Raw genomic sequence first — 24,423 nt, forward strand, 5'->3', positions numbered from 1 at the left:
CGCCATTTTTTCTTTATCCGTTCTATAAAATAAATGTCCTTACGCCTCTCGAGTTCATTTGCGTACAATTTAAACGCGTAATATTATCTAAATGTCTTGAATTGTTCGAAAGATATTATACGTGGCTTGATAGACAATCAAGTATTGACACAGGAGTATTGGAATCTATTTTATTCTCTGATTTAATATTTCTAATGTAAACATGCAACTAAAATTGTGTTTGGCCAAGTTTGATAAATTAACACCGATGTTGTTCACCTGAGCTGATCAGTTGCTAAGCAATGTTGAATTTTGTAGGTATAATATCAAGACAAGAACTTTTACTAAAAAGTTGAATTCAAGATATTATACCTACAAACTTTAGTTATACACTGCCTCAACATTTTGAGGCAGTGTATAAGAGTTTTTTACTTTTTTCACTTTTTCAAATAGATTGGCATAACTAGCTTATTTTTAAATCAACAAAGTATCAAAGAATATGGCGACTTGTATGGAAAAAGACGAATTTTATGAAGGTATGCGTTTTACCTATTATCTGTATATAAGTAGATTTTTTCTTAATAGTGCAATCAAAAAATATTATTACCTACAAAACTGTTTCAATGACTTGAATGCATCCTTTTTCAGCCAATAATCTGGCAAATTTTACATGACCATTTTTATCCATTTTATAACGCGGAGATTTGCCCAATATATCAATTATTACCGTTAACTCAAAGTTTTGTTGAAGGCCTTTCGAAACGTCGAAATATAGAAAAAAAATTCTATTTTCGCATTTTCAGCTGTTGGCTGCGTTATTCTCTTCTGAATCTTAAAAAAGACTTTACAGTTTACTCTATATTTATTGGTTTTACTTTTCAGTCGATATCATACTTGTGTAAAAAGAGATAGCGAATCGCCCATAATGAATATCTTTCTCTTCAAAAAGTCAGCGCTCCAAATCAAGCTTGTCTATTCTTGTTTTGTCGATCCCTAAGTTATCGTATGAAAACTTTTAGAAATCATAATCTGAACATGTATTATGAATCATGAAGAGAGCTATAATCTTGGAGCAAGTACTTATTAAAATATTGAGATGATAAAACGCTTACATATTTTTTATTCTGTAACGGCACCAAAATGCCTAATGCGCTCGAAACACTCACTTTGTTGTAACTTCCTGATGTCGTAAAAGGCTCACTCTTTCATTGTTGAGTAGCAAATAAAATGAACTTTCAAAAACCTTAATTGGACTTATCGGACGATTTTTGGTTACCACCCATCGCTCAGATTGATTGAATTCTTCTTCTAGTTGTGCGACGTTCCATTATCACAGCGAGGTGTATAAGTTCGAAATGTAAACGATATTTTAATACTTCCAAATGTCATATGAAATTCATAATTATATTGCTGCATAGGAAGTTAAATTCGCTTCCACACAAGATCATAACAAAAATTCCTGACATTATGACACAGCAAAACATCGCGAATTCGTGCACATGATGGGCAGGATCATATTTTAAAATTTAAAATCGATAGAAACTATATAGTCTATAAAAACTCAATAATATATAGCACATCACATAAAGTGTACAAAAAGGTGACGTAATGAGTAAACTAGGGGTTTCACTCAATGAGTTTACGTCTAAATTATACTTTATAGATTTTGTAAAAGAGTCAGTTTATTTGTTTTACACTCTATATGCGATTACTTATAAAGTTCTCTAAAGAAAAATGAAGGAACCTCTTATTCGATAAGTCGATTGATTTAATGTAGTCGAGCACTTTACATAATCCGACGACAAATAAATTCATCTGTGCCGCTCACTCACTACTTATCGGCCGATGTCATCCGCTATCGTTAAAAACAAAATCCTGGAAGAGTGGGGATCTAGTAAGTTACAACCTTCAAGTTGAAAAAATGGATAACTTCCAAATCTTTAATGCTCTCATTTTCTGCGCCCGATTAATTTTACGCATTCAAAAGCTCTCAAATAAGTCAAATTACCGACGATAAATAAATGCATCTCTACTGCTCACTTGCGGCTTAGCGGCCAATCAAGTCATCCATTGTTGAAAATATAAATTACTGGATGCGTGATAGTTGAGGTCAATGGACAATAGTGTAGGCCATATGGACATACAACCTTGAACCGTGAGGGATATTAGATAACTTTACCCAACTCTCACTGTGAAACTCTCTCTTTTTTATGTAAACTTCTCTCGGCAAAGATCAAAATATATTGGCGACTGCGAGAGCCTTGAATTTCGGGCATTTCCGGCTGCATCTTACGCCCTTTCAAACGCCTTATATGCGCGCATCATTGCGTTCAATGAATTTGGACCAATACAGTTTACCTTCAATACTATCACCAAAAACAGATTATTTCAATATATTATCCCAGGCCTTTTATTTTGTTGAATATTCAATTTCAGTCACGCTTTTGAACATTATGTATTTGATTGGAATATTCCAATATACCAAAGTCTGTCTCATTGAAGTCAGCGAAATATAGACAATGCGCGTGCTATTTAGACCACACTGACCCGTACCAGTACAACAATAATATTTGTGCTTGAAGTTTAACTACCAATTTATGCCAATAATGCAATTATGTCATGTTTAACTCATTGCAACAAATATAAACAAAAATCCAATAATGAGGTTTGTGTTATTATTTGCCGATAGAACGGCACCATTAAATATCACACATTTATATCTAGATCGCTATCTAGCGCCTCTAAAACAATTTTTGTTATTAATAGATGAAGGTGAAGCAATACCAATATACGTCAAAGACGAGAACGGCAAGCAGATATTTCTAAAAGATAATCTACTTAGGATACTGAATCAAAAAGGAGTGAAAGATGGAAAAGTCATGGTGCTAACTGTCGCCGGAGCAATGCGTGAAGGAAAATCTTTCATACTAAATCTATTCATCAAATATCTTGAGTCTGGGATGGTATGTATCATAGTTGTTTTAAATAAATAAAAATTAACAATGTATTCGAAAGAGATCTGGTTTTCTTTATGACAATTTGCATTTTTTCGTTTTTGTAAACCATTTTATAATTAATCAAAATAATACGAAAATCACCTTTCTGAAGTTTGATGAGCGTGCTTTTTGTATTAAAGCTCTACAAAGAAATACAATTTGCAAGTAAGGTATCAGTGAACTTTGATCTGTTTACTGTGCCGGCCATAATGTAATTCAAAGTTAACGATATGGAATTGTTTATTGTCATTATTGATTGCTCACTGGCTTATGCTACAATAACTCGATGGAAAAATTTTAAAATAATCATCCAACAACATATTTGATTCGAACAGTAACAGAACGGGAATTTTTTCATGCGTTGAACGGCCTAACATACTCATCACTTTGTAAATAAATATTTAAAAATGTGATTTCTCTTATATTACTCTGCAGTCGTCTAGTTGGTTGGACGGGGATGAGAAAAAAACACTTGCAGGTTTTTCATGGCGCGGGGGAACAAAGTCAAATACTATGGGTATACTGATGTGGAGTAAGCCATATTTTGCAAATCTTCATGGAAAAAATAAGGTTAATGCACATTACTCATATTTCTCTTTATTGAATCCCACTGTTTTTGTTGTGAATAACGTTCTAAAATACTGACGCTTATGGCTTATCAAATGATCGGACTTGAATTTCAGACTTTCTATGGGTCTTTCTCTACATATATATATATATATTACTTTTTATGTCTCTTCTTCTTCTCTTTGAATTTTTATTTATAACGGAATGTGAATGTCCTATGCTCATACTGCCAATATTACATGCATATACAGCCAAATCATGTACATATAGAGCAAACCAAATATGCAAATACAACCAATGCCAAATGTGCATGCGGCCAATGTTATACGGATATGCAGATCAATATCAAATCAATATAATATACAGCCATTGAAATAATGTATATACAAAGCAAGTACCATGTACATATATAAATATACAGCAATTTAAATGATGTACTGTATACACAAAATACATTGTTGTATTATATAGGTCAACTGAATATACATTCAAGTGTGTACATAGAAAACTCAATGTCATATGTGTATAGACAGCCATCTAAATATGCATATATATAAATAAAATATATTGTATTAAAATATAATTTGAAATATTTATTAAATTGAATCGGCTGTATATTTTATATATATATAAACAAAAATCCAATATCTTATATATATATATATATATAAAATATTGAATTTATATAAATATGGCATTGGCTTTGTATGCATATTTGGTTATCTCTATATGCAAAGTAGTTGACCGTATATATGTATTTTTGATCTACACTATATGTTCTTGATTTTATTGTATATGCATATGACATTGATTGTGCATCATATGCCATTTGATGTATATGTATATTTGGTTAGCTCTACATGTGTATGAGTTGGCTGTATATGCCCATGACAATGGCTGTCCATGATATGACATTTCGTGTATATGCATATTTGACATTGACTTTTGCATGTGCATCACTCAAATGTCTGTATAAATTGCTGCACATTTTATGGAATTAGCTGTGTATGTGCATCACACAAATTGATGTATATGCATATTGGATTGGCTACATATACATATATCATTGGCTTTATATGTTTACAAATTAGGCTGTGTATGCATACTTTGTCTGTAGTTTTTATATCACGTTACCAACCCTATCGAACCTTTTCAGGTAGCAATACTTTTAATGGACACACAGGGAGCATTTGATAATGAAAACGACATTGCTCAAAGCTCTAAAATAATTACGATGAGCCTTGCAATCAGCTCTCACCTTATTTATAACGTCAACAAATGTTTACGAACGGACAAACTTCAATTTTTTGAGGTAATATTTATGTTTTTTGAATTTGGCGCTACTTACCAAGACTCTATTACATGGCATTTATAATTTATCTTGAGTTCTGATAAATTTCCCCATGAAATTATTTATACGATGTAATCAGCATTTTTATTGCACAACCCTTCTACGATTGTCGATTAATTCGATCTTTTATCAGTGATATTTCATAACCTGTATAATAGTTTACTTTATATGTTGTATTCGAGTAACTCATTAGAACTCCTCATTAGATTATTACTTTTGATATTGATAGACGTTCCTTGAACATGCTAAGATGGCGAGAAAACTTCAAGACGATAGCATTTTCCAGGTGAGTATCAACTAATTTATTGCATGCTAATTACTTATCGATCTTAAGATCGGTAAGTATATTGATAGGTATTTGTATGTATGTCTGTCTGTCTGTGTGTGTGTGTGTGTGTGTGTGTGTGTGTGTGTGTCTGTTAGATGAACGCGATATCTCACGAACGCGTGGTTGAATCTGCTCCAAATTTTGCATCTGCATGCACCTTACCTCGGACCAGGCGCCTATTTTGGGTTAATTATGTCGTATAATTAGCGAGGTATTAACTAATTACCGATCTAAGATCGATAAGTCCTCGGTCTCCGACCGATATTCTCGTTTAAGTATTGGGCGAATTTTTATGTCGCTTTCCCATTGCTTCGTTTTTATGCGGGTTGGTGATGACATGCTTTTCTTGATGAAGTTTCAGAAAAAAACCTCATAAAACCTCCAGTAGGAGATTCTAAGTTCTTCTGATAGCCACATTAATCATAAATTAACTGCTGATTCTCCTCCACCCCGCTATTTTTCTTCCAATACCTAGTGCTTTTCAATGCTCACCATAACATCCCTCTGTAGCAATTGTTTTATCACAGTCTTTGACGTTTCTCGTTCGTGATTGGGCTGATACCGAAGATTATCCTTATGGCTCAGAGGCAGGAGGGGATTACGTTGACGATCAGATGAAAGGGAAAACAAAAGACAATATCAAGCGTTCAACATTTAAAGATTTGTTTCATAAAGTCTCCTCATTTCTCTTACCGTATCCTGGAAAAAGTGTGGCTGAGAGTTCTGCTATGAAATTCAGTGGATCTTTGCGAGGTTGGAAGGAAATGGTTCAATTTGCATTTTAATTATGGGTATTTTAAATGTAGGTAAAAAGAAAAAAGTTTACTTAGAAGATAAGAAGTACAAGAATATATATTATATATACAGGATGTCTCAACAGTAAGTATACACTTTTAATTTTGATTTGCTTTTCAGGTACTCATCATAGAGCGTTCCTTTCTTTAGGATACATAGTATATATATATGAATAAAAAATAAAAGTTAGGTATTGTTTGCATTTTTCAACAACCCACAGAATGACAAGGTGATTACCCCGAGAAATGAGAGGCAAAATTGCTGTTGGGCGAGAAGCATGTTAATCAGCAAGGCAAACCCAGCGCTTCGTTAACAGAGAATTTGATTATCGTAAGTCATCGTTGTAAAAGTGCCGAATGACTTTAATGCTTCTTGCCAAACAGCAATTTTTGACCTAATTTCTCGGGGTAACCTACTTGTCATTCTGTGGGTTGTTGAAAAATTCAAACAATACCTAAATTTTACTACTGATCCATACTATGTTTTGTGAGGAAATGAACGCTCAATGATGAGTATCTGAAAAGCAAATCGACAACCGATTGCTGCCGGTACATCTAAGCCCAATTTTTTTTTTTTTTAATTTATAATTTCTCGTTAACCAATAACGCCTGACACATCACTCAGGGCTCGTTGGAAGCTTTGTTTTGTTTTCTACACGCTAGATGTCGCTTCTGGACCATTATTCGTACGACGTCACGCTTATGCTTGAGTAAGCATCAGCTTGTAAACAAACAATCAACCTTTTTCAATTCCTGCCGAACGAGTCATTCTTTATCATAACAGCAATCTCGCATGTTTGGTATCGTTGATTTCCTAGTTGTTATAGCAACAGAATGAGACCGTAAGAGGTCTTATAGCTTACGCCGTCGCATAGTGAAGACGTGTTATGTTTGGACAGGTCGTGTCTTCGCGTCAGGTTGTGCGACATAAGAAATGTCCGATTCCACTAAATCATTTGCATCTGAATGGTTAGGAACAAATTTTTTGTTCTCTATTTGCTAGAGGACACTCTCTAACGAATAACTGCGACTGCTGACGAGACGTAATGTGATAGTATATCTTCCTACTACTGCATAGCACATTTCGTAATGTGATAGTTTATATTCTTGGAGTATTTGGTTGTATTAAGGTAGATTTTCCTATTATGACGCATGAATCGATATGACTCGCTCGAGTTCAATCCCGTCTTATTTATATAACTAGCCAATTCCCACGCGGAAATAATCCACGCAGATATAATACTATTTGTTTTTTTAAAAATTATAATTTCTTCTCAAGATAATAAATAAACTAAATTTACTAATTATAATTACTAAATATATGCCATCCGGCTGTAATGGGTTGTATACTTACTTTTGAGACACCCTGTATATTATTTTTCTACATTATCTAGCTAGATCAACGGTGCACAACCTGCGACCGTCGTGAAAAAATAATGCGGCCGTCCACATACAAAATCCTATAAACAAAACAAAATAAAAAAAAGTTCAAAATATAGGATTTGGCGGCTATGCTGGCGTATATTGAAGCAAAACAGAAGCACTGCAAAAAAGTCAGACGACACGATGGTTCAGATTGATCACGCGTTTTTACATAATTGTACAACCATTATTCAACTTGCTGCAATATATCTGCTCAAGAATAGGTCCACCGAAAAGAAAAATCTGTTTAAAATGTGAATATTATACTTCCAAGTAGTCCTACATACTTTATAATTGGGCAGACTGCACCTCGCATGGGTCAAATACGCGGTTACGACGTCATAAAAGCCAAAGAAAATCGTGCGCCGTCGACGCGTGCATTAAGCCCCTGGAGGCCGTATTGAATACAAAGGAATGCAATGTGGCCGCCAATAGCAAAAAGGTTGTGCACCCCTGATATATATAGAATGCATAGAACGGTATACCACTAACTACTCATTTTTACTGTTATACAGGCGTATAATCATACAAATCTCTAATCAACTTTTACAGATATTGATTCAGAATTCCTAGAATACGTGGACAAACTTGTTCACTTTTTGTTCGACCCTAGAAAAATTGTAATGAAGAAATATAATGAGGAACCCGTAAAAGGATTGGAATTGACGGAAATAGCAGTGCAGTTTGCAAAAATTCTGGAAAGCGACAAATTACCAACACCTAAAGATTTTTTGCAGGTTTGTTTTCATTTTTATTGCATTTCAACTAATATAGCTTTTAACGTTTAGTGCATTTATCAATGCTTTGTTTAATACAACAATTAATTTCTGTATTCAAAACAGCAATTTCTTATGGGTTAAACAATTTTACTATGTCACATCACGAATACTTGTGATAATTGGATACTTGTGTTACAGGCACAAACAGAAGCGTTTTTAGCTAACGTTATTGAAAAAATGAGAAGAAATTTAGAAGAAATTATTGTGGAGGTGGGTAAAACTTGTTTGTCATTCGAAAACTGACTAAACTATTATACATTAATGAGAACACGTTCATCCTCCCCCCAAACTCGATGAAAAATGCATTTCACCCCGGACCTCGGTGTTTGCATCATTATTTATTATTTTTATTGTTTAGGTCATAAAGTTTTTAAATTCATACCAGACCTATTTGTTCAGGTTCAGAAATTGACAGTATTTAAAGTATGTTTAAGAACAGGTAGTTATTTCTAAGTTAAATTTTGTACAACTACATTGTTCGTTTTTAATATTCAGTCACTTGGCGAATGGACATTTGTGGACGAAGAACTTTTCAGTCAAATTTCAAAAGCTGCGTTTGAGAAATCAATGATTGAATTTGGGAAAAAACCGTTTTACGGAGGCGACGAAGCGAGAAAACGTTGTGAAACAAATCTTGTGGAACAATTACGACATGATATGGAGCAGATGTCTGATCGTAATAACACAAAAAAAGTAACTATTTCCAGTATTTTATTCTTCTTTTAAGCTTATTTAGGAAACATTAGCTGCATCGGTTTAGGAGTCAGTGTTTGTTAGAGAAAAATTAAAACCGACACTTCTGTACCAGAGAAATGAGAAATGAACAATGTTCCATTAATTTTAGTCTCTGCTTTGCATGATGTGCTCCTTCTTGCGGAAAAATTGAAAATAGTTTTTTTTAGACTAGATGGCAATATTCGTTTTTACATTACCTTTTCTACTTTTACAAGCTTGCTCACATTGAAAAAAAAAAAAACTTTTAAACTAGCATAATATGAGTAAATACTAATAAAGAAGGTTGTTTATCAATATTGAGATATTTTTGATCATGAAAAAAATTATTTTTATCATCAGAACTTGTAAATTAAATGACAAAACGAGTAATAAAAATCAGCGATGTAATTTTACCTCATTACCTAAAAAATATTTGGCAGCTGTTAGTAATGTAGTTAAAGTCGAAACCATCTTTTTGTTTTATTAATCACATCAGTACAGCAACATAATCAAGAGTCTAGTGCTAAATGGTATCAACCTTTGGTAGATCATTTTCCATATTTAAAAAAGAAAGTAAACCCCCCAAAATAGTGGAAATAATAACTCTCGAAAGGACACTTGTATTTTAAACCATTGAAAATATAAAGAAAATGCTGCAGTATTGATTATTTTTCAACAATACTAATGTGCTTTAGCTCCACTTTTTCTATAATATGGTGTTAATTAATTAGGAATTATGCATTATGCAAAGTGCATTATTTTAATGTAACAATCGGACAAAATAAAGTTGGCAAAAAATTAATATTTCTCTAAGGAACCCATTCCTAAAAATATTGCTAGAACGAATCAAATTATACTTTTGTTCAGATTCAATGCAGAAACCAATATGAAGAATTTATAAAAAAGGAAATGAAAGAGATGCAAACATCTTTGGAACAGGTTGTTAAATACATGAAGTCTTATTTGTCGAATAAAAAAGAATAAATTCTAAAATTACGCCACATTTGCAGTTGTGGTAATTTTAGTTTCTGTTTGTATATATAAATAATTAATTTATTTTCTCGTAATTTTATACACATATATATTTCTAGAAACAAAAACAATGCATTTTCTTGCAAAAGCCATTTTATTTCGGACAAATAAATGTGCAGAATAATTTGAAATTAACTTTATAGAAGGTGGGACAGCACGCAGAAAAGACGGAAATAACCAGGGAATGTCAACATCTCGAATCTTTTGTGGCGAAACGATTTCAACAAAAAGGTTTTGGTGTTCCTGAATACGACAAAGAATACATTGCTACAGTGAAAAAAAGGATTATCGAGTTGTGTGAAGAAACAATTCGAAGTTGCAAGAATCGTCGGGTAAATTTGATATTTGGATTTGTGACCGTAGATAAGAAATATTAGGAATTTGTTGAACTATTTTTTCTGAATTTGGCTTTATTTTTGAAATATCTGACTTCATCGTACACTCTTCTATTTAGATTATCTTAATCTATGTTATTCTTTATTTCTATCCAGCAGCATATGAATTTATTTTTGTTTAGTTATAACAAATAGGATCAATTCCATATTTTTCAATGTATAATATAAACCAAATTAGATCACAAAAAGACAAACACATTCAAGCTATTCGTTGTGGTCCTTAACAATGGCCAATGGCGTTGCTATAATACCAGTTATTCCAACTATTTTCCTGTGGAGTTTTTTTTTAAATATTTTATATTATTTTGAAATAAATGTCTGAACATCAATAAAAATGCATTTTGTCTGATTTTTTAGGATTTAAAAAAAAAAATTATGTCTCATAATGTTTTAGGTAATTTATAGGTTTTCTTTTCTACTTAAGCTTTTTTTAATTATTGATTCAAATTTATTTATACAGGAAGCTTTGAAATTTTCTTGCATTCAAAAAATATCCGAAATTGAGAAAAAGGCGAAGCGTATTTTAAAAGAGGTATTTAATAAAATAAATTATAATATACGCTCCAAATACTTCATAACATATTTTTTCCAATGCTACCCGTTTACTAAATCTGCATCAATGTGAAACTGACGCTTAACGTAATGATTCCTTTTAATACCTGGTATATTTTTATTTCGCCATTTAGAAACTTGACCAAGTGGTGATTGAAGATAGAACAAAATTGGAGAATATCATCAATCAAATTATATGTGATGCAAAGCTACATTTCGGTGAATATATGCAGTTGGATGCTCCCGATTTATTGAAAAAAAATCTAAATGACACGTTAAAAAGCAAACTCGATGAACTTCATGCTGTTGCCATTGAACTACAAAGGGAAACTAAGGTATTCAACACAGACTATGTACTATGTAGTGAACATTATAAATATACGTGATTGCTTATTTTACCAATATGCTACCAATTGCTACAAAATAACATTTTTTATAATATATTGCAGAGGTATCTGAGTATGATAATTGAGCGTGAACTCGGCACACTTCGTAGATACTACTCCGAGGCTATGCACCAGGTAATAAATTTTCTAGCTTGTTCATGAGAATCGTATATTTTCAATATAGCAGTTTTATCATTGGAAATATTTCCAAGTCCAATATCACAGAATACTATCACTACCTCTGGCTTGCTTTTATCCTTTTCAAAAAGAGTTTTTAGTAGTATATTATCTCTGGAGCAGCCACTAAATGCCTAAAAAATGAGATAATTTTAAAAATTTGTATGAATTCCAGACCAAATCTCCAAACATAGTAAAATGTTCTTATTTTTTTATTTTAGCCTCTCCTATTTTCAGTAATAGCTCGGAATTTTTGACATTATGTTACTGCAATTTTACTGAAAAATCCCACAAAATCTTTTCTTTCATTCCTTTTACTTCAATAAAATATTTATGTGTAAATAAAATATCAAATTTATAACACAATGCAGGAAATGGGAGAAAGTGCAAAGAATGAGAAAGAATTAGATAATATCAATGTCAAATGTATTAAAACTACTAAGAAACATCTCAATGAAATGAAGTTGCTTCCATACGTTCGCGAAAAATGCATTGAAGAACTTGATTCTGTTTTGGCTGATGAATACGTCATCGTTCGTAAACAGAACAAAGAAAATCAGGTGCAGTAAATGTTATTTTGAACATTTGATATATGAGTTTGAGGTTCGTTTATTCGAATAAAACTTGACACTTTTATCTTATTATATTTTACAGTCATTCTAGGGAAAAAAAACTTCGGCGTTGTTCTAGTTTAATTGTTATGTATTTTTTTGCAGAAAGAGTTTCATGACTGGTGTCGAAGAGAGGTGACTAACTGCCTTAAACAAGCGAAAAATGAAATTGAAGAGGTGCAATATATATCATCGTGGTATAAATAAGAGTGCGTTTGGTTTTCTTATTTCACGTAAATATTTTTGCACAGAAATGCAGAAATGATGTGAAAGAAGACCAAGAAATAGAAGCAATTCATGATACCGCAAAATTGCATGCATTAGAGAGTTTTCAAAACCTCAGTCAAAAAGGTCCAGCGAAAGTTATAGAACAGCACAAAAATGATTTGTGCATTGGACTTGTTGAACTTCTGAGAGATGTTAGACAGCAAAATCAAAATCTAAAGGTTTGGATGGGGTAGTTTAGTTTGGTTAAGCCAATTTGTATATAAATATATAAATTATATAAGTAGAGTAGCTTGTACTTAACTATTTACTGCTCCTTTCAATCTGCATTTTTGTTGGTAGATCCGCATGCAACGTAGCAGTAATCAAGAATGCGCAATTTTTTAGGCAGAAGTTTAACTCTTCAAAGCAATAACGCGAAAGTGAAGTAGTTCTGTTGTTCCTTATATTCTTCGAATAAAATTATTTTTGTTTTCTTTCATTGTTTGTTAGGAGGCCATTATACGTGAAATGGATGAAACGATAGATGAATTCAAACAACAATATAAAAATTCGATGAATAAGGTAAAAAATTAAAAAAAACTATGATAAAATAATCTCTGATCAAACACAAGAAAAGGTCAAAATAAGACACGAACAATAGCTAAGTCGTGAGGTTGGAACAGCTAATTTTTCAATAATATTCCACGGTGAAATGCGAGTCAAGATTAGTATTTCAGCCAAGTATAAATTGAATAAATTTTCTCAGTATTTCTCTTCATTTTATTTCATTTGCAGGAGTTGAAAGCACCCGCAGCATTGGAAGAAATTGTACTGAAAGAAACACATGAGCGAATCAAGGATATTGTAATGGAAGATTTTATGGAAAAAAATCGTTTAAAACCAGAAAAAATCTGTCTGCAGTCTAAAGCAGATCTAAATAGAAAGTTGAATGGCTTATTCAACGCGTTCAAGCAAGAAAACAAAAACAAACAAGTTAGTTATATTTAATTTGGTAATTTTACAGCAAATTGTTTCCAGATACAGTAAATAAAATTTCATTATCTTTGCACCCACGTACTCTTGCAACCAGGACATTTGCGCCTGTATAATTTTGCCCCCATGTACAATTGCACCCATAAATTTGCACCGCCATAATTTTGCACCCGCATACAGAGTGCACCCATATACAATTGCACCCATAGATTTGCATCTCCATATTTTGGCACCCGCGTACAAAGTTCACCCATGAACAATTGCTTCCTCGTACATTCTTACCATTGGAAATTTGCACCTATGTGCATTTACATAAGTGCAAATGTGCGTGGGTGAAAATGTGCCGAGTGCAATCTATATGCTAAAATCTGTGGATGTAAATGTCGATGGGTCCAAATGCCGGTAGGTGCAAAAGTATGCAGGTGCTAATGTGCTGTGTTCAGTTCACAGATGCAAATGTACGTGGGTGTGAATTTACCATCAGTAAATATTTATGGAAAGAACAAGGTGAGCCTACGAATCTCAATAACATCGACTTATTGAGATTCGTAGGCTCACCCTGTTCTCTCCATAAATATTTACTGATGGTAAATTCACACCCACGTACATTTGCAAAATTAAACTTCCAATTAAAAATTGGTCTGCTGTATCAACCCAATTGTTTTTTATCTGGTCAGTGCAAGCAAAGCTATGTAAACTTTTTTTCCTAGGTGAAATATTAATACGTTTATTTTTAAGAGAAATCTTCAACAAAAGCAAGAAGAAATTGTTCGTGAAAGCCTGGTTGTCTACAACAAAGAAATGAATCAGGTAAAATACTATATTACAGACAAGGGAAGGAGCAAAGTTTTCATTTGCAGTTCTCCTCAATATATATATCTATTTGTGATTAAATAAGCAACTTCATTGTAGATTATTACATGTACTTACGCATAAAATTTATGTATAAATATGCTGTTGTACTGTATATACCAGGGCTAGTGAACTGGCGGACCGCGTTCCGAATCTGGAACTCTTTCGACCATTTAATTTGAACCTCGTCTGTTTGTTTATGTTTGTAAGACAAGAATCGTTTTATAGTTTTAGATGATTTTGATACTCTTTACATCTTCACTGAACCACGGGCGAATGAATTTTGACAGCATGCCAGTATGTTTCTCGAGTATCGATGTAATTGTTTAATTCCGTAACATTGCCTAATCGGCAATATTTCAACGATGTCGTAACAATTTGTTTTTTATCAAATGACCAGACGAATTTTCCACTCAGGCTGATTTTCAGGAACGTAGTTTTGTTTACATAGTGAAATATGTTTTCTGAAATGTCCGAGACGCAGTAATTTTGAAGTTTTGTAAACGGACCTTCCGTGGAAATTGTTGAGTAGCTTTGGTATATACAATAGTCATGCATGGTTTCGAGAAAAACACATTCCAAATACCTCCTAAAATAAAAAGTTTTTTCAGGCATTCATATTAAATTGAATGTTATATTTTTATTCAAAAGGCATGCGAAAGTCTGCCCGATGAGTCTCAACTCGAAGAAAAGCACAAAGAAGCTGAAGAACTTGCCATCGACAAAATTTCACAAGTTAAAGTGGATGAAACTATTCGAGACAATTCAATGACTGTACTATCGACAATGATCGAAGAGCGTTATTTGCACTACAAGAAGACGGCAGCCGACAAAAAGGTTGAATGATCTGAATACTCACATAAAAAGATATTCTAAATTCATTCTGATTATTTCCGAATTTACATTCAGAATTTATATTTTGAGTGCCCATAAAGCAAAGACGATTTTATTCATAAACTAAATGTTAGAACAAAGCAAAGCAAAAATATATTAAAAAATAGGCATTGGGTATATGAATGGTATAAAATACTACCCATTATCGTTTTTATATTTTATCAGAAATGGGCTGGCAGCAAGTGTGAAGAATACATGGCCAGGATAAAAAGGACTTTCGAGCGCGCAGTGGAATCGGTAAGTGGACAAATCTACCCTTTTTCAATCGTTACACTATGATTTTGTTGTTGCTGTTGTAAAAAATCGTTTTTCCCATCAAATATTGAACTAATTGCTCCGCAATTTTCAATGCCTGGAAATTGTTGTCGCTGAACGCATTTATTTTCATTTAAAAAAATTCTGTGAGCTCAATGGTATTTGACTTTGTATGATGAGTTTTGTACGATAATATCAACAAAATTAAAAATTGCTCCGTGAGGCAGTTGTGAATAGCATTTAACCATCTGGTAATCCGCAAAGCCGGAAGTTTTTTATAAGGAAGGATACAGACGAGTACGGTAAAAAATTTGATACTACATCGTATAAAACTTGTGTTCAAACTTTTAGCATTGCTCATTTGTTCAATATATATATATATATAATTTATTTCAGAACACCGGTGAACATTCTTGTTCTGCCGCAGATCTGAAGAACTATTTTTTTAAAGCTCAAAAAAAGGCGGAAAATGCTTTTCAGAACATGCAAATAGCTACATCCATGAAAAAATTGTGTGCAGAGAATATGGAAAACGCAATTGAAGATTGGAAGGAAGATTTAACAAACACAAACAAAGAAGCAGAGGTAAGACATACATATATTTAACATTCGCACTTGTATTCGAGCGTTTGTAAACGAAGAGTCTATTCTGAACCGTGTTCACTAAACTAAGGTAAATTTGAGCAATATTATCAGAGCTCATTGTTCCTTACATTATTTAGCTGTACTTGACTCTAAACATATACAACAGGTCGAGTTGAAAGCACTTTGCAAAGATAAAATTGGCCGGTGTTTGGAGCATTACAATACGCTCATCAAACGGGTAAGATATATTAATTACCTTATTTATACCTAGTATTAGTATATTGCTATATGCTATATATATAATTAGAATAGATAATTTCAGATGATTATACAAAATTGATGGCTATGTAGATGACTAATCACATTTAATTGAAAAATAGAAATTTAAATTAGTGAATCAATAAAGTTGGTAGTCAAATTTTGTTATGTTTCTGTTTGAATGTTCAAATATTAGTTGTTTTTAATATTTTGTGGTTTAATTATGTTTATTGTAAGATTGGACAAAACATCGTAGAAGAAGAAGATCTCACTCCTCATCACGATAGAGCAATGGAGACAACTGTGAAACGTTACGATCGAGAGGAACTTGTTGGAAACAAAGAAATTGTACAAACACACAAAGAACAGTTGGAGGAAAACATAAAGTCCGACTGGGAGGATTTTAAACAGCAGCGCAGCGATTTTCTGGTTTGAAAGATATAGTTTGTTTTGCATTTGAAACAGATATAGGCCGGTAGATGAATTGTATTTCGCGGAATCGAGGAGATGCAAACGCTTTTGAACACTTTTATGTTGGTGAATGAGTTAATCGCTGTTCACAGGAAAAAATATTTTTACTGGATGATGATAATAAATTGTGTGGCTGGAATGTTTATTTTTGAAGATATTCATTTTATATTATCGAAATATAAAATCGAATTATTTTATTAGGAAAAGAAAAAAAATGAAGGAGAAGAATGTGTTTCGGAGGCGCAAACGTTGTATAATGAAGAAATGAAAAAGGTGAGGTAGTAACGTTTAATTAATTATCTACTATCCCACTACTATCTCATTTATTACTATTTTAAAGTTCCCGGATTATTGTTAAAAAGTTGGCTTATTTTAGTTTGTATCTTTTAAAAAGGCAGTAAGTTCAATCAAGAAAGATTTATCTAAAACGAACATAAAAGAGTTTGATAGGGCTGCTTGCACAAATTTCCTCTATGGTTAATTATATTTGAAAACAAGAGTTTAAATCTACCAATGATTGAGGTATTAAATTTATAGTAGTATATGGCGTAAAATCATCTCATATTGAAATCAAAACACAGGTTATTGGTGTTAGAACGTATAACATCGACGCATTAAAAGGGTTTCACGATGATGCATCTGATAGAGCTAAATCCAAAATCAAAGCATTAAAGTTCCCAAAAGTTGTTCAAACTGAATGCTTCGACAAATTGCAACAATTAATAAAAACCGATTTCTCAAAGTGGGAGCAACAAAATGAAGATTTGAAGGTAGGATTTCATAAAACAAAAAAAAATGAATCTCATTATGAAACGTTACAAGGGTAAGCAAAGTAGTAATCGCTTCGATTGTTAAATGCATTAACGATACTTTTATGAGAAAAGATCATTTACAGTTCATGCTTTATTTCTAATATTCACCACGAAATTATAAATTCATTCGATTGTAACTCACATTTTTAGCAAATGCAATCAAAAACTTTATTAAAGAAACAAAAGTAGAAATTTTTTTCATAGAATTAAACGAGTTCATATGTTTTTGACTTATAAATATCTCTAACTTTAAATATTTAAAATTCCTACTAATTAAAATACTTTAGTTAATACGGCTTTTTGGATTTTTGTTTCAATTAAAATAAAATTTTCAACAATATAACATTTATCTTATTGTCTTAAAATTTTCGTATTCTGTTTCTGCTTTGTAGGTCGACAGAAAACGAAGTTTGGAAAAATATGTCCAGTTGGAGTGTGTTAATGCATACAAACAGAAAATGAAAGAGGTAATCTATGTGTTGTTGGGCGATAACTCGCTCGCCAACGTATATTGACGTTGCGCAAAACTTATATCATTCTGATCTCATTTCAATTATTTTGGAAAACAGTAAAATTGGTGTGCATTAAATATATTTATCAATTATAGAATAACGCTAAATATTCTGGATTTTATTTATAAATTCATAATTCACAGCTTTGTGGTACACTTTATTGCCGTGAAGATACGATGGTCTCGCACCATGGAACAGCTATCAAACATGCAAAAGTGAAGTTTGATTCTTACGACACACTTCCCGAGAAGTATCTTCCTAATGAAAATGTAGTCCAAGCCTGCCTAGATACACTGAAGGAACTTTGCGATGATGAAAAAAAGATTTTTGACGGAGTTAACACACAACACAAAGTAAATAAATTATCTATTGAACATTGTGAAAAATAAAAATAAAATGATAGATCAGTTTCAGAGTCTGAAAGAATGATACTTTAATATTATACTGATATACTATATGGACACGAAGTGGAACTATATATCGTTCGGTTATTATGTTGTTGTTATTATGTTATGTTAATGTGATAAAATCGATCTCCCCTAATTACATAAATAATTGATTTGAAATTTGCAGTAGGTAATACTTATTGTTGTCGCTAGAAGATTTATTTATTTTAAAAAATTTTGTAGGCTCTATGACGTTCGTTTTCCACTTCGACGTTTTGTCACGTGACTCCATCAGAATTGCGCAAAGTGCTGTGAATAGCTCTCGTAATATGATATACGAATAGATTTACCGCCATATGCATATCCAGGAAAATAAATATAATATATATGCATTTATTAAAGTAATTAAAGTACATGCAAACGGCACTTATATAAATAGAACGTCAATGACATATGCATATACACTCAATTTTAATATGCATATATATGTCCTTTGTAAATAAAGCCAACTTAACATATGAGATCATTTAGCTGAAAATACATACACTGTCAATGTCATATGCATATACAGCCAATTCAATATAATGTGCATTACTTCAAGCAATGCACATATAATCAAATGTCATATACATATACAGTACTCAATGTTCACACTAAGTCATTTGTGTAATTCAAAGAGCTGTAATGTCATATGCGCATACATGCGAATCATATACAAATAAAGCCAACAAAATATGCATATACAACCAACTCACATACATATAGGGCTAATAAATATGAATATATAAAAAGCCAAAGCATCCTAGACATACGTATTATGTATGGCAGGGATGGCGAATCATTTTCGATAAATGGGTCAAAATTTATATTTTTATCGCGGATCAGAAGAGAGTGGGTCACTGATATTTAATGTTTGTATCTTAAAAAACTTCTGAAACAAATCTTTTCTAAGCTTCTGTTGGTGTTGGTGTAGATTTGGGATTATGCATCACTTTTATTAAGGACTTTTAACGGCACGCATATTAATAAAAAGCAAAGGAGCATCTAGTTCTCGTATAACCCCTAAAACAGTCCGCAGATGCTCTTCCGAAAGAGACAAGACATTGCGAGAAATGAACAGATCAATTGCATTGTTATGTCATAAACGATGTCAGAGCCAATAGCCGAATTACGGTAAACAGCCGTGCAGACACGCGTCCAAGATTAGAGGTTTTAAAAAATTACCATACCGGCTCGGAAATATAAATTTGAATATGAGCGATAGCAGCCTTGACTGCCCAACTGACGGTACATTATAATAGTCTAGTCTATTTATTGCAAGATTAATTTGAAGCCGGTTTTATCAATTTTCATTGATATGTTAGCATTTATTTTATTTCATTCGTGCCTTTGTGAGTCACGAATAAAACGAGGTGTGTCATTTTGTGACCCGCGGGTCAGTGGTTCGCCATCCCCGATGTATGACATTATATTTTCTATGTATATCATCTGAATGGCTGTATATTTTTTGTACTGCGCATAACATTAACTTTATTTTTCCTGAAATTGTATCTTGATCAAAATATACACAATACAATTTCACGCTTTGTATTGAATTGTAAATAGTGAAATTAATTTTCCCTTTCCTTCCTATTAATGATGTTCTGAAACTTTATAAATGACTTTATAAATAATATTTTATTCCCAGGTTAAATGCGAACAGATGGCAAATGAGAAGATGGATGAAGCGGCAGCAGAATACAACACGTTTATGGAAATAGTATGTAAATTAGTGTAATGCGTTTTTATCTGAGCTTGTAAGTATTCGTTCACATTTCACACAACAATTTGCAAAATCTGATTTTTTCAGAAATTGTTCAAGCAATGCTTTTTTTAATTTTTTTCTAATCAAAGAAAACAAAATACGGAATGGACGAAAGGGCTCTGAGGACTTGCCACAATAGCTGCAAACAAAAAACAAAACGATGGATAGAAAACAAAAAGTCGTCATTAACGGAGGATGTTCAGCAGCTCGTTGAAGAAAAATTCGAAGAAAAAATGATGAATATATTTGAGGAAATTAAAAACAATAACCAAGACAAAATAGTAAAAATTTATATAACCGTTGTCATATATATTATTTCTCAGCACATACGCTTTGAAAATTATGCAAACAATGTTTAAACATCAATAACAGCAATACATTTTTTATATTGTAGAATCAAATGAACGCGGTTCTCGCAAAAACAAAGTTAGAAGCAATTGAACAGTATAAAAATAAAATGAAAGAAGTGAGTGACATCGATATGCCAAAAATTTTCACACTTGTGTCGATTTTTACATTTTTCTTACTATTGTTGCTAAGAAAAATAAATTAAATAACTCTGACTTTAAGTGCTGGTTTTGTGCACGAAGTATCTAAACCAGCGGTGCCTAACAGAAGTAAAGTTGGCAATTTTGCACTGCCAACCTTTTTCTAGTATTAAATAAAATATTACAACGTCCTATGTTGCTTAATAAATCTTATCATACTATCACCGCAGAGAAGACGGGATGCTAGAATGGGCTTGGTTGCGGGCTACAACCGTAGTAATTGTTATGTTAGCGTTATGTAAACCCAGCAAAATCAATTTTGAATATAATTTTTTTTTTTCTTTCAAATATATTATCTCTCCATGCGTCATCAGCGTTGTTGTAGGAAGCGAAAGTATAAAAACGTGTTACGTATGAGATACAAAATCTAGTTAATACTTTCCCTTTTAAATCCCAATATTGCTTTACTAAAATGCATTAGCAAAAGTTCAGTTTTTCTAATAAATTATTAATTAGTAAGACAATAGTATATCTACTAGACTAAACCAACAAACTTTTTATTTATTCTTTCTGACGCTTTTATATACACTCATATAATATACCATAATGCTTTTGAATATGTTAACAGAAGCTTGCAAACACGTGCTTTCACTCGGATTCCGATTTCAGCAACGCTCACTCTGGCATAAGAGATATGGCACACGGGCTCGAAATGAACGATTCTGTTGTGGACAAACTTTCAAGCCAGTTTATGAAATTCCAAACCGAAAGAGATAACGATATAGAACTAGCTCGCAAGTTATTTATCATCGAACATACTTCCTTGATGGTAATGTGTATATTTATGTTCTCTAATATCCATAGTTATTGAATTGCTGACATGCCATTTTGAATGGTTCGAATGGTCACGTTATTGAGTAGGGGTCATGTATATTACATACTTACAGTTATTAGTGTTTGAGTTTAAGTGTTTGAATTTAAGTGTTTAATTGTACTGAACTCATTTTAAGAGTGAACGCAAAGTAAAGTATCAAGAAGTGATCAACAAGTATGCTGGATTTTACAGAGGAAAAGTCAACAAAGTCAGAACATTTGTTTTCATTGATACGTATTGTATATTTAAATTATTGTTTGTTATTAAATAATGTTTTTTTCGCTCACCTGCAATGGCATGACACCTTGATGCTGTTAAAGCGTTTCCGACTCATGCAAAATGACACGTTGAAATGGAATAATTTAAATACATTTGTCTAGAAGAAGTAATGTTAAAAAAATATGTTTGCATGGATTTCTTTGAGTTACTCAAGTGTTTCTATTTGTTTATTTTTTTAAAAATTTGGAGTTAAACAGTAATTACTCAATTTTAGTATCTCTTATCGTCTGCTCAAATAATTTTTAACACTTATAAAGTAATGTATAATTTCAAGTAAATTTTATTTATAAATAAACATTAACAATATACTACAATAACTTTTAGTCAAAAAAAGAAGCCAAGGAGAATATTTGGTTGGCATTTAATATAAAAAAGAAAATGAAGGCCGACCACGCTCTCAATAAAAAAGAAGCAGAAAGTAACGCTGTCTCGAAGTTTCCGCCGGCAGGCTGTCCATCTTGTTCTTGGTGTGAGAACTCAGCAAAAACAGATCTGAGTTCAAGAATTGACAATCTTTACACAAAAGAGTACGACAGTCTTTAAGCAAATATATTCGCCTGAGTTGTACAAACACCTAAGTAAAATACTACAACTACAAATAAATAATTGGGGAAGTTAGGAGAATAAGAATGTTTATGTCTAGATTCTTTGATCCGACATTGTTTCAAGTGACATTTTCTTCATTTTCTCTGTACTGCATAGAGAAAAACTCCTACATTTCAATTTTACTCTCAATATAGAAAATACAGTTATGTACAATGTACATTAGTAGAAAAATGTAAAAAAACAATAAATATGTTTTTCTAAAAATGTCATTCAACGTTATGGTCACAGTGTCCACTAATGTAAATTTGTTGTAGGAATAGACGGTAGAAAATAATGACGTCTAATAAGCATTACGCGTTGGCCCACTAAAGAAACTCAAGCTACTTAAAAAAATAAAAATGATTAATGTCACAAAACGGTTAATAATTATTTGGGATAAAATCTTATACCTTCTGCATTCACTAACTATTTTTAAAAACAGAGAAATGTTCATGTGAAACGCGTTTCTCAGTTCGATGTTTTTAATATTTGAATCGCTTTAGCACCAAACTCACCCAAAACTCGATCAAATTTGTTAGATTTAAATTATAGAATAACCTTCCTAAAAACATTCGAAACAGTAATTATACGCGCTTATATGCACTGAAAAGCCTATACCTGGATGCTTGTAGGCCTAGTTGCCATCATTTGAAAACAATACTTAAGTGCCTGACTTTGTGTTGCTTGCTATACCCATCTGTGTTCATCCACGCTCGTCAAGTATAGCATCTTTAACATTTTCTACACAATAACTATTGTAAGTTACCATTTGCTTTTGTCTGCTTGTGTCCTGCTCTTGCTTTATCATTTTCAGCCCAGTATCATTGCCACAAATTTTGCAGAACGCGCGATTCAATCTGCACTATTTTTATGAGCCAATAATTTACTAACATTCGCTATTAGCAGAAAACATTCGACGAATATCAGCCCTAGCAGCCAAAATCTCATTGCTGGGCACATTATTTTGCTGTGATCCGAAGCTCTTGAGGCATATCTTATTTACAGATGTCGCTATTGCATCACCTATTACCCTGTAGTCTCATCTTGGCATTCCGTGGTGTATTTCCGATTTGTTGATGTTCTATCTTTGTATGATTGTGTTTTAATTAAGTAAATGTTTAATATACTATAGTGATTGTGGCATCCCGTGGTTTATCTCAAATTATTTATTGTTTTTTCATTGTATGATTGCGTTTAATTAAGTAAATGTGTAGTGTTGAGTTGTTTTGTTGCTATATTTGCAGCTTAAATTTAGCTGCATGGTGTCGCTGACTAGATGACTTTTTGAGTTTTTCGCGACCCAGCGACAACTGTAACAAGCCGACTCCCGTTTTTGTAATTTGTTCATTATTGTATTTATTCATTATTTCATATCACGCATTGCTTTTTAAATACCCGAATCTGAATTCTATGACGAAGCAAAATTTATTCCATCAAAAATCTGATGCCGCATCACGTGTTAGAGTATAATAAAAATACTAATATTTTGTGCATCCAGGCGGTTTAAGGAAAACTGTATTTAATGCAAAATGAAATTGACTCACTTTTTGGAGTGATTAATGACTTTTCTTTTCATAATTGTATTAATTGTCGTGCTATTTATGGTTATTATTATTTATGATAGTGTAATATAACAATTAAAAGAATTTTCGTGTTTAGTATCCTCTTTTGTACTCAAGAGAAAATTTCTGGGATATGAAATTCGATTTTACGATGTACTTTGATGTACTGGTGATTTCTGTAACAAAGTGAAAGGATTTAGATAAAGTTGATAGTGTTGTAACAAGAGTCAGGCACCTTTAACATTCAGCTTATAAAACGGTCTTGTATTGCGATAGACTAGCGGTCAATCGTTTTCCAACATGTTTCTTAGAGACTTTCAACACATCCAAATGTTTTGTACAATACCTAAGATCTTTAAAATACCTTTAATACCTTTAAAATAGTGTTTTGTTGCAGGTAAAAATTTATTAAATGATAATATTTCGAGGTCAATAAACTAAAAGTATATTTTCCTGCATTGCAAACAATATATCGAATATCCGGGGCTCCCGAAGTATGCGAACCAAGATGGCGGACATCGGA

At 32.4% G+C, this 24,423-nt stretch overlaps 2 protein-coding genes across 3 annotated transcripts; both read left to right on the plus strand.

Moving 5' to 3' along the window:
- Positions 1 to 478: 478 nt before the first annotated feature.
- Positions 479 to 12,544, plus strand: LOC144424957 (uncharacterized). The gene is made up of 17 exons (XM_078114142.1): positions 479 to 515; positions 2,746 to 2,942; positions 3,411 to 3,545; positions 4,699 to 4,854; positions 5,123 to 5,179; positions 5,749 to 5,974; positions 7,990 to 8,174; positions 8,355 to 8,426; positions 8,712 to 8,909; positions 9,798 to 9,869; positions 10,106 to 10,294; positions 10,818 to 10,889; positions 11,044 to 11,244; positions 11,359 to 11,430; positions 11,844 to 12,032; positions 12,189 to 12,260; positions 12,335 to 12,544. The coding sequence occupies exons 1-17, from the start codon at positions 479 to 481 to the stop codon at positions 12,542 to 12,544; spliced, it is 2,340 nt and encodes a 779-aa protein (XP_077970268.1).
- Positions 12,545 to 12,775: 231 nt separating this feature from the next.
- Positions 12,776 to 23,983, plus strand: LOC120325439 (uncharacterized). 2 transcript variants are annotated; one of them, XM_078112322.1, is made up of 17 exons: positions 12,776 to 13,283; positions 14,022 to 14,093; positions 14,787 to 14,972; positions 15,195 to 15,266; positions 15,681 to 15,869; positions 16,036 to 16,107; positions 16,365 to 16,556; positions 16,800 to 16,871; positions 17,180 to 17,368; positions 17,803 to 17,877; positions 18,066 to 18,275; positions 19,996 to 20,067; positions 20,202 to 20,393; positions 20,507 to 20,578; positions 21,229 to 21,429; positions 21,611 to 21,682; positions 22,078 to 23,983. In XM_078112322.1, the coding sequence occupies exons 1-17, from the start codon at positions 13,158 to 13,160 to the stop codon at positions 22,294 to 22,296; spliced, it is 2,283 nt and encodes a 760-aa protein (XP_077968448.1). In that variant the 5' UTR covers positions 12,776 to 13,157; the 3' UTR covers positions 22,297 to 23,983. The 2 variants fall into 2 exon arrangements, with proteins under 2 accessions (XP_077968448.1, XP_077968449.1); XM_078112323.1 differs by lacking the exon at positions 20,507 to 20,578.
- Positions 23,984 to 24,423: the final 440 nt, after the last annotated feature.

The sequence above is a fragment of the Styela clava genome, chromosome 1, assembly GCF_964204865.1.
Source record: "Styela clava chromosome 1, kaStyClav1.hap1.2, whole genome shotgun sequence".
NCBI classification, from domain to species: Eukaryota; Metazoa; Chordata; class Ascidiacea; order Stolidobranchia; family Styelidae; genus Styela; species Styela clava.

Bases quoted from the DNA above. Each gene is read 5' to 3' on its own strand.
- LOC144424957 (XM_078114142.1), top strand. From the start codon at position 479: ATGGCGACTTGTATGGAAAAAGACGAATTTTATGAAG. The intron at 3,546-4,698 runs GTTAATGCACAT...GAACCTTTTCAG, and splicing joins ATCTTCATGGAAAAAATAAG to GTAGCAATACTTTTAATGGA. The intron at 5,180-5,748 runs GTGAGTATCAAC...GTTTTATCACAG, and splicing joins AAGACGATAGCATTTTCCAG to TCTTTGACGTTTCTCGTTCG.
- LOC120325439 (XM_078112322.1), top strand. From the start codon at position 13,158: ATGGAAGATTTTATGGAAAAAAATCGTTTAAAACCAGAAAAAATCTGT. The intron at 15,267-15,680 runs GTAAGTGGACAA...AATTTATTTCAG, and splicing joins TCGAGCGCGCAGTGGAATCG to AACACCGGTGAACATTCTTG. The intron at 17,878-18,065 runs GTAATCTATGTG...CATAATTCACAG, and splicing joins ACAAACAGAAAATGAAAGAG to CTTTGTGGTACACTTTATTG.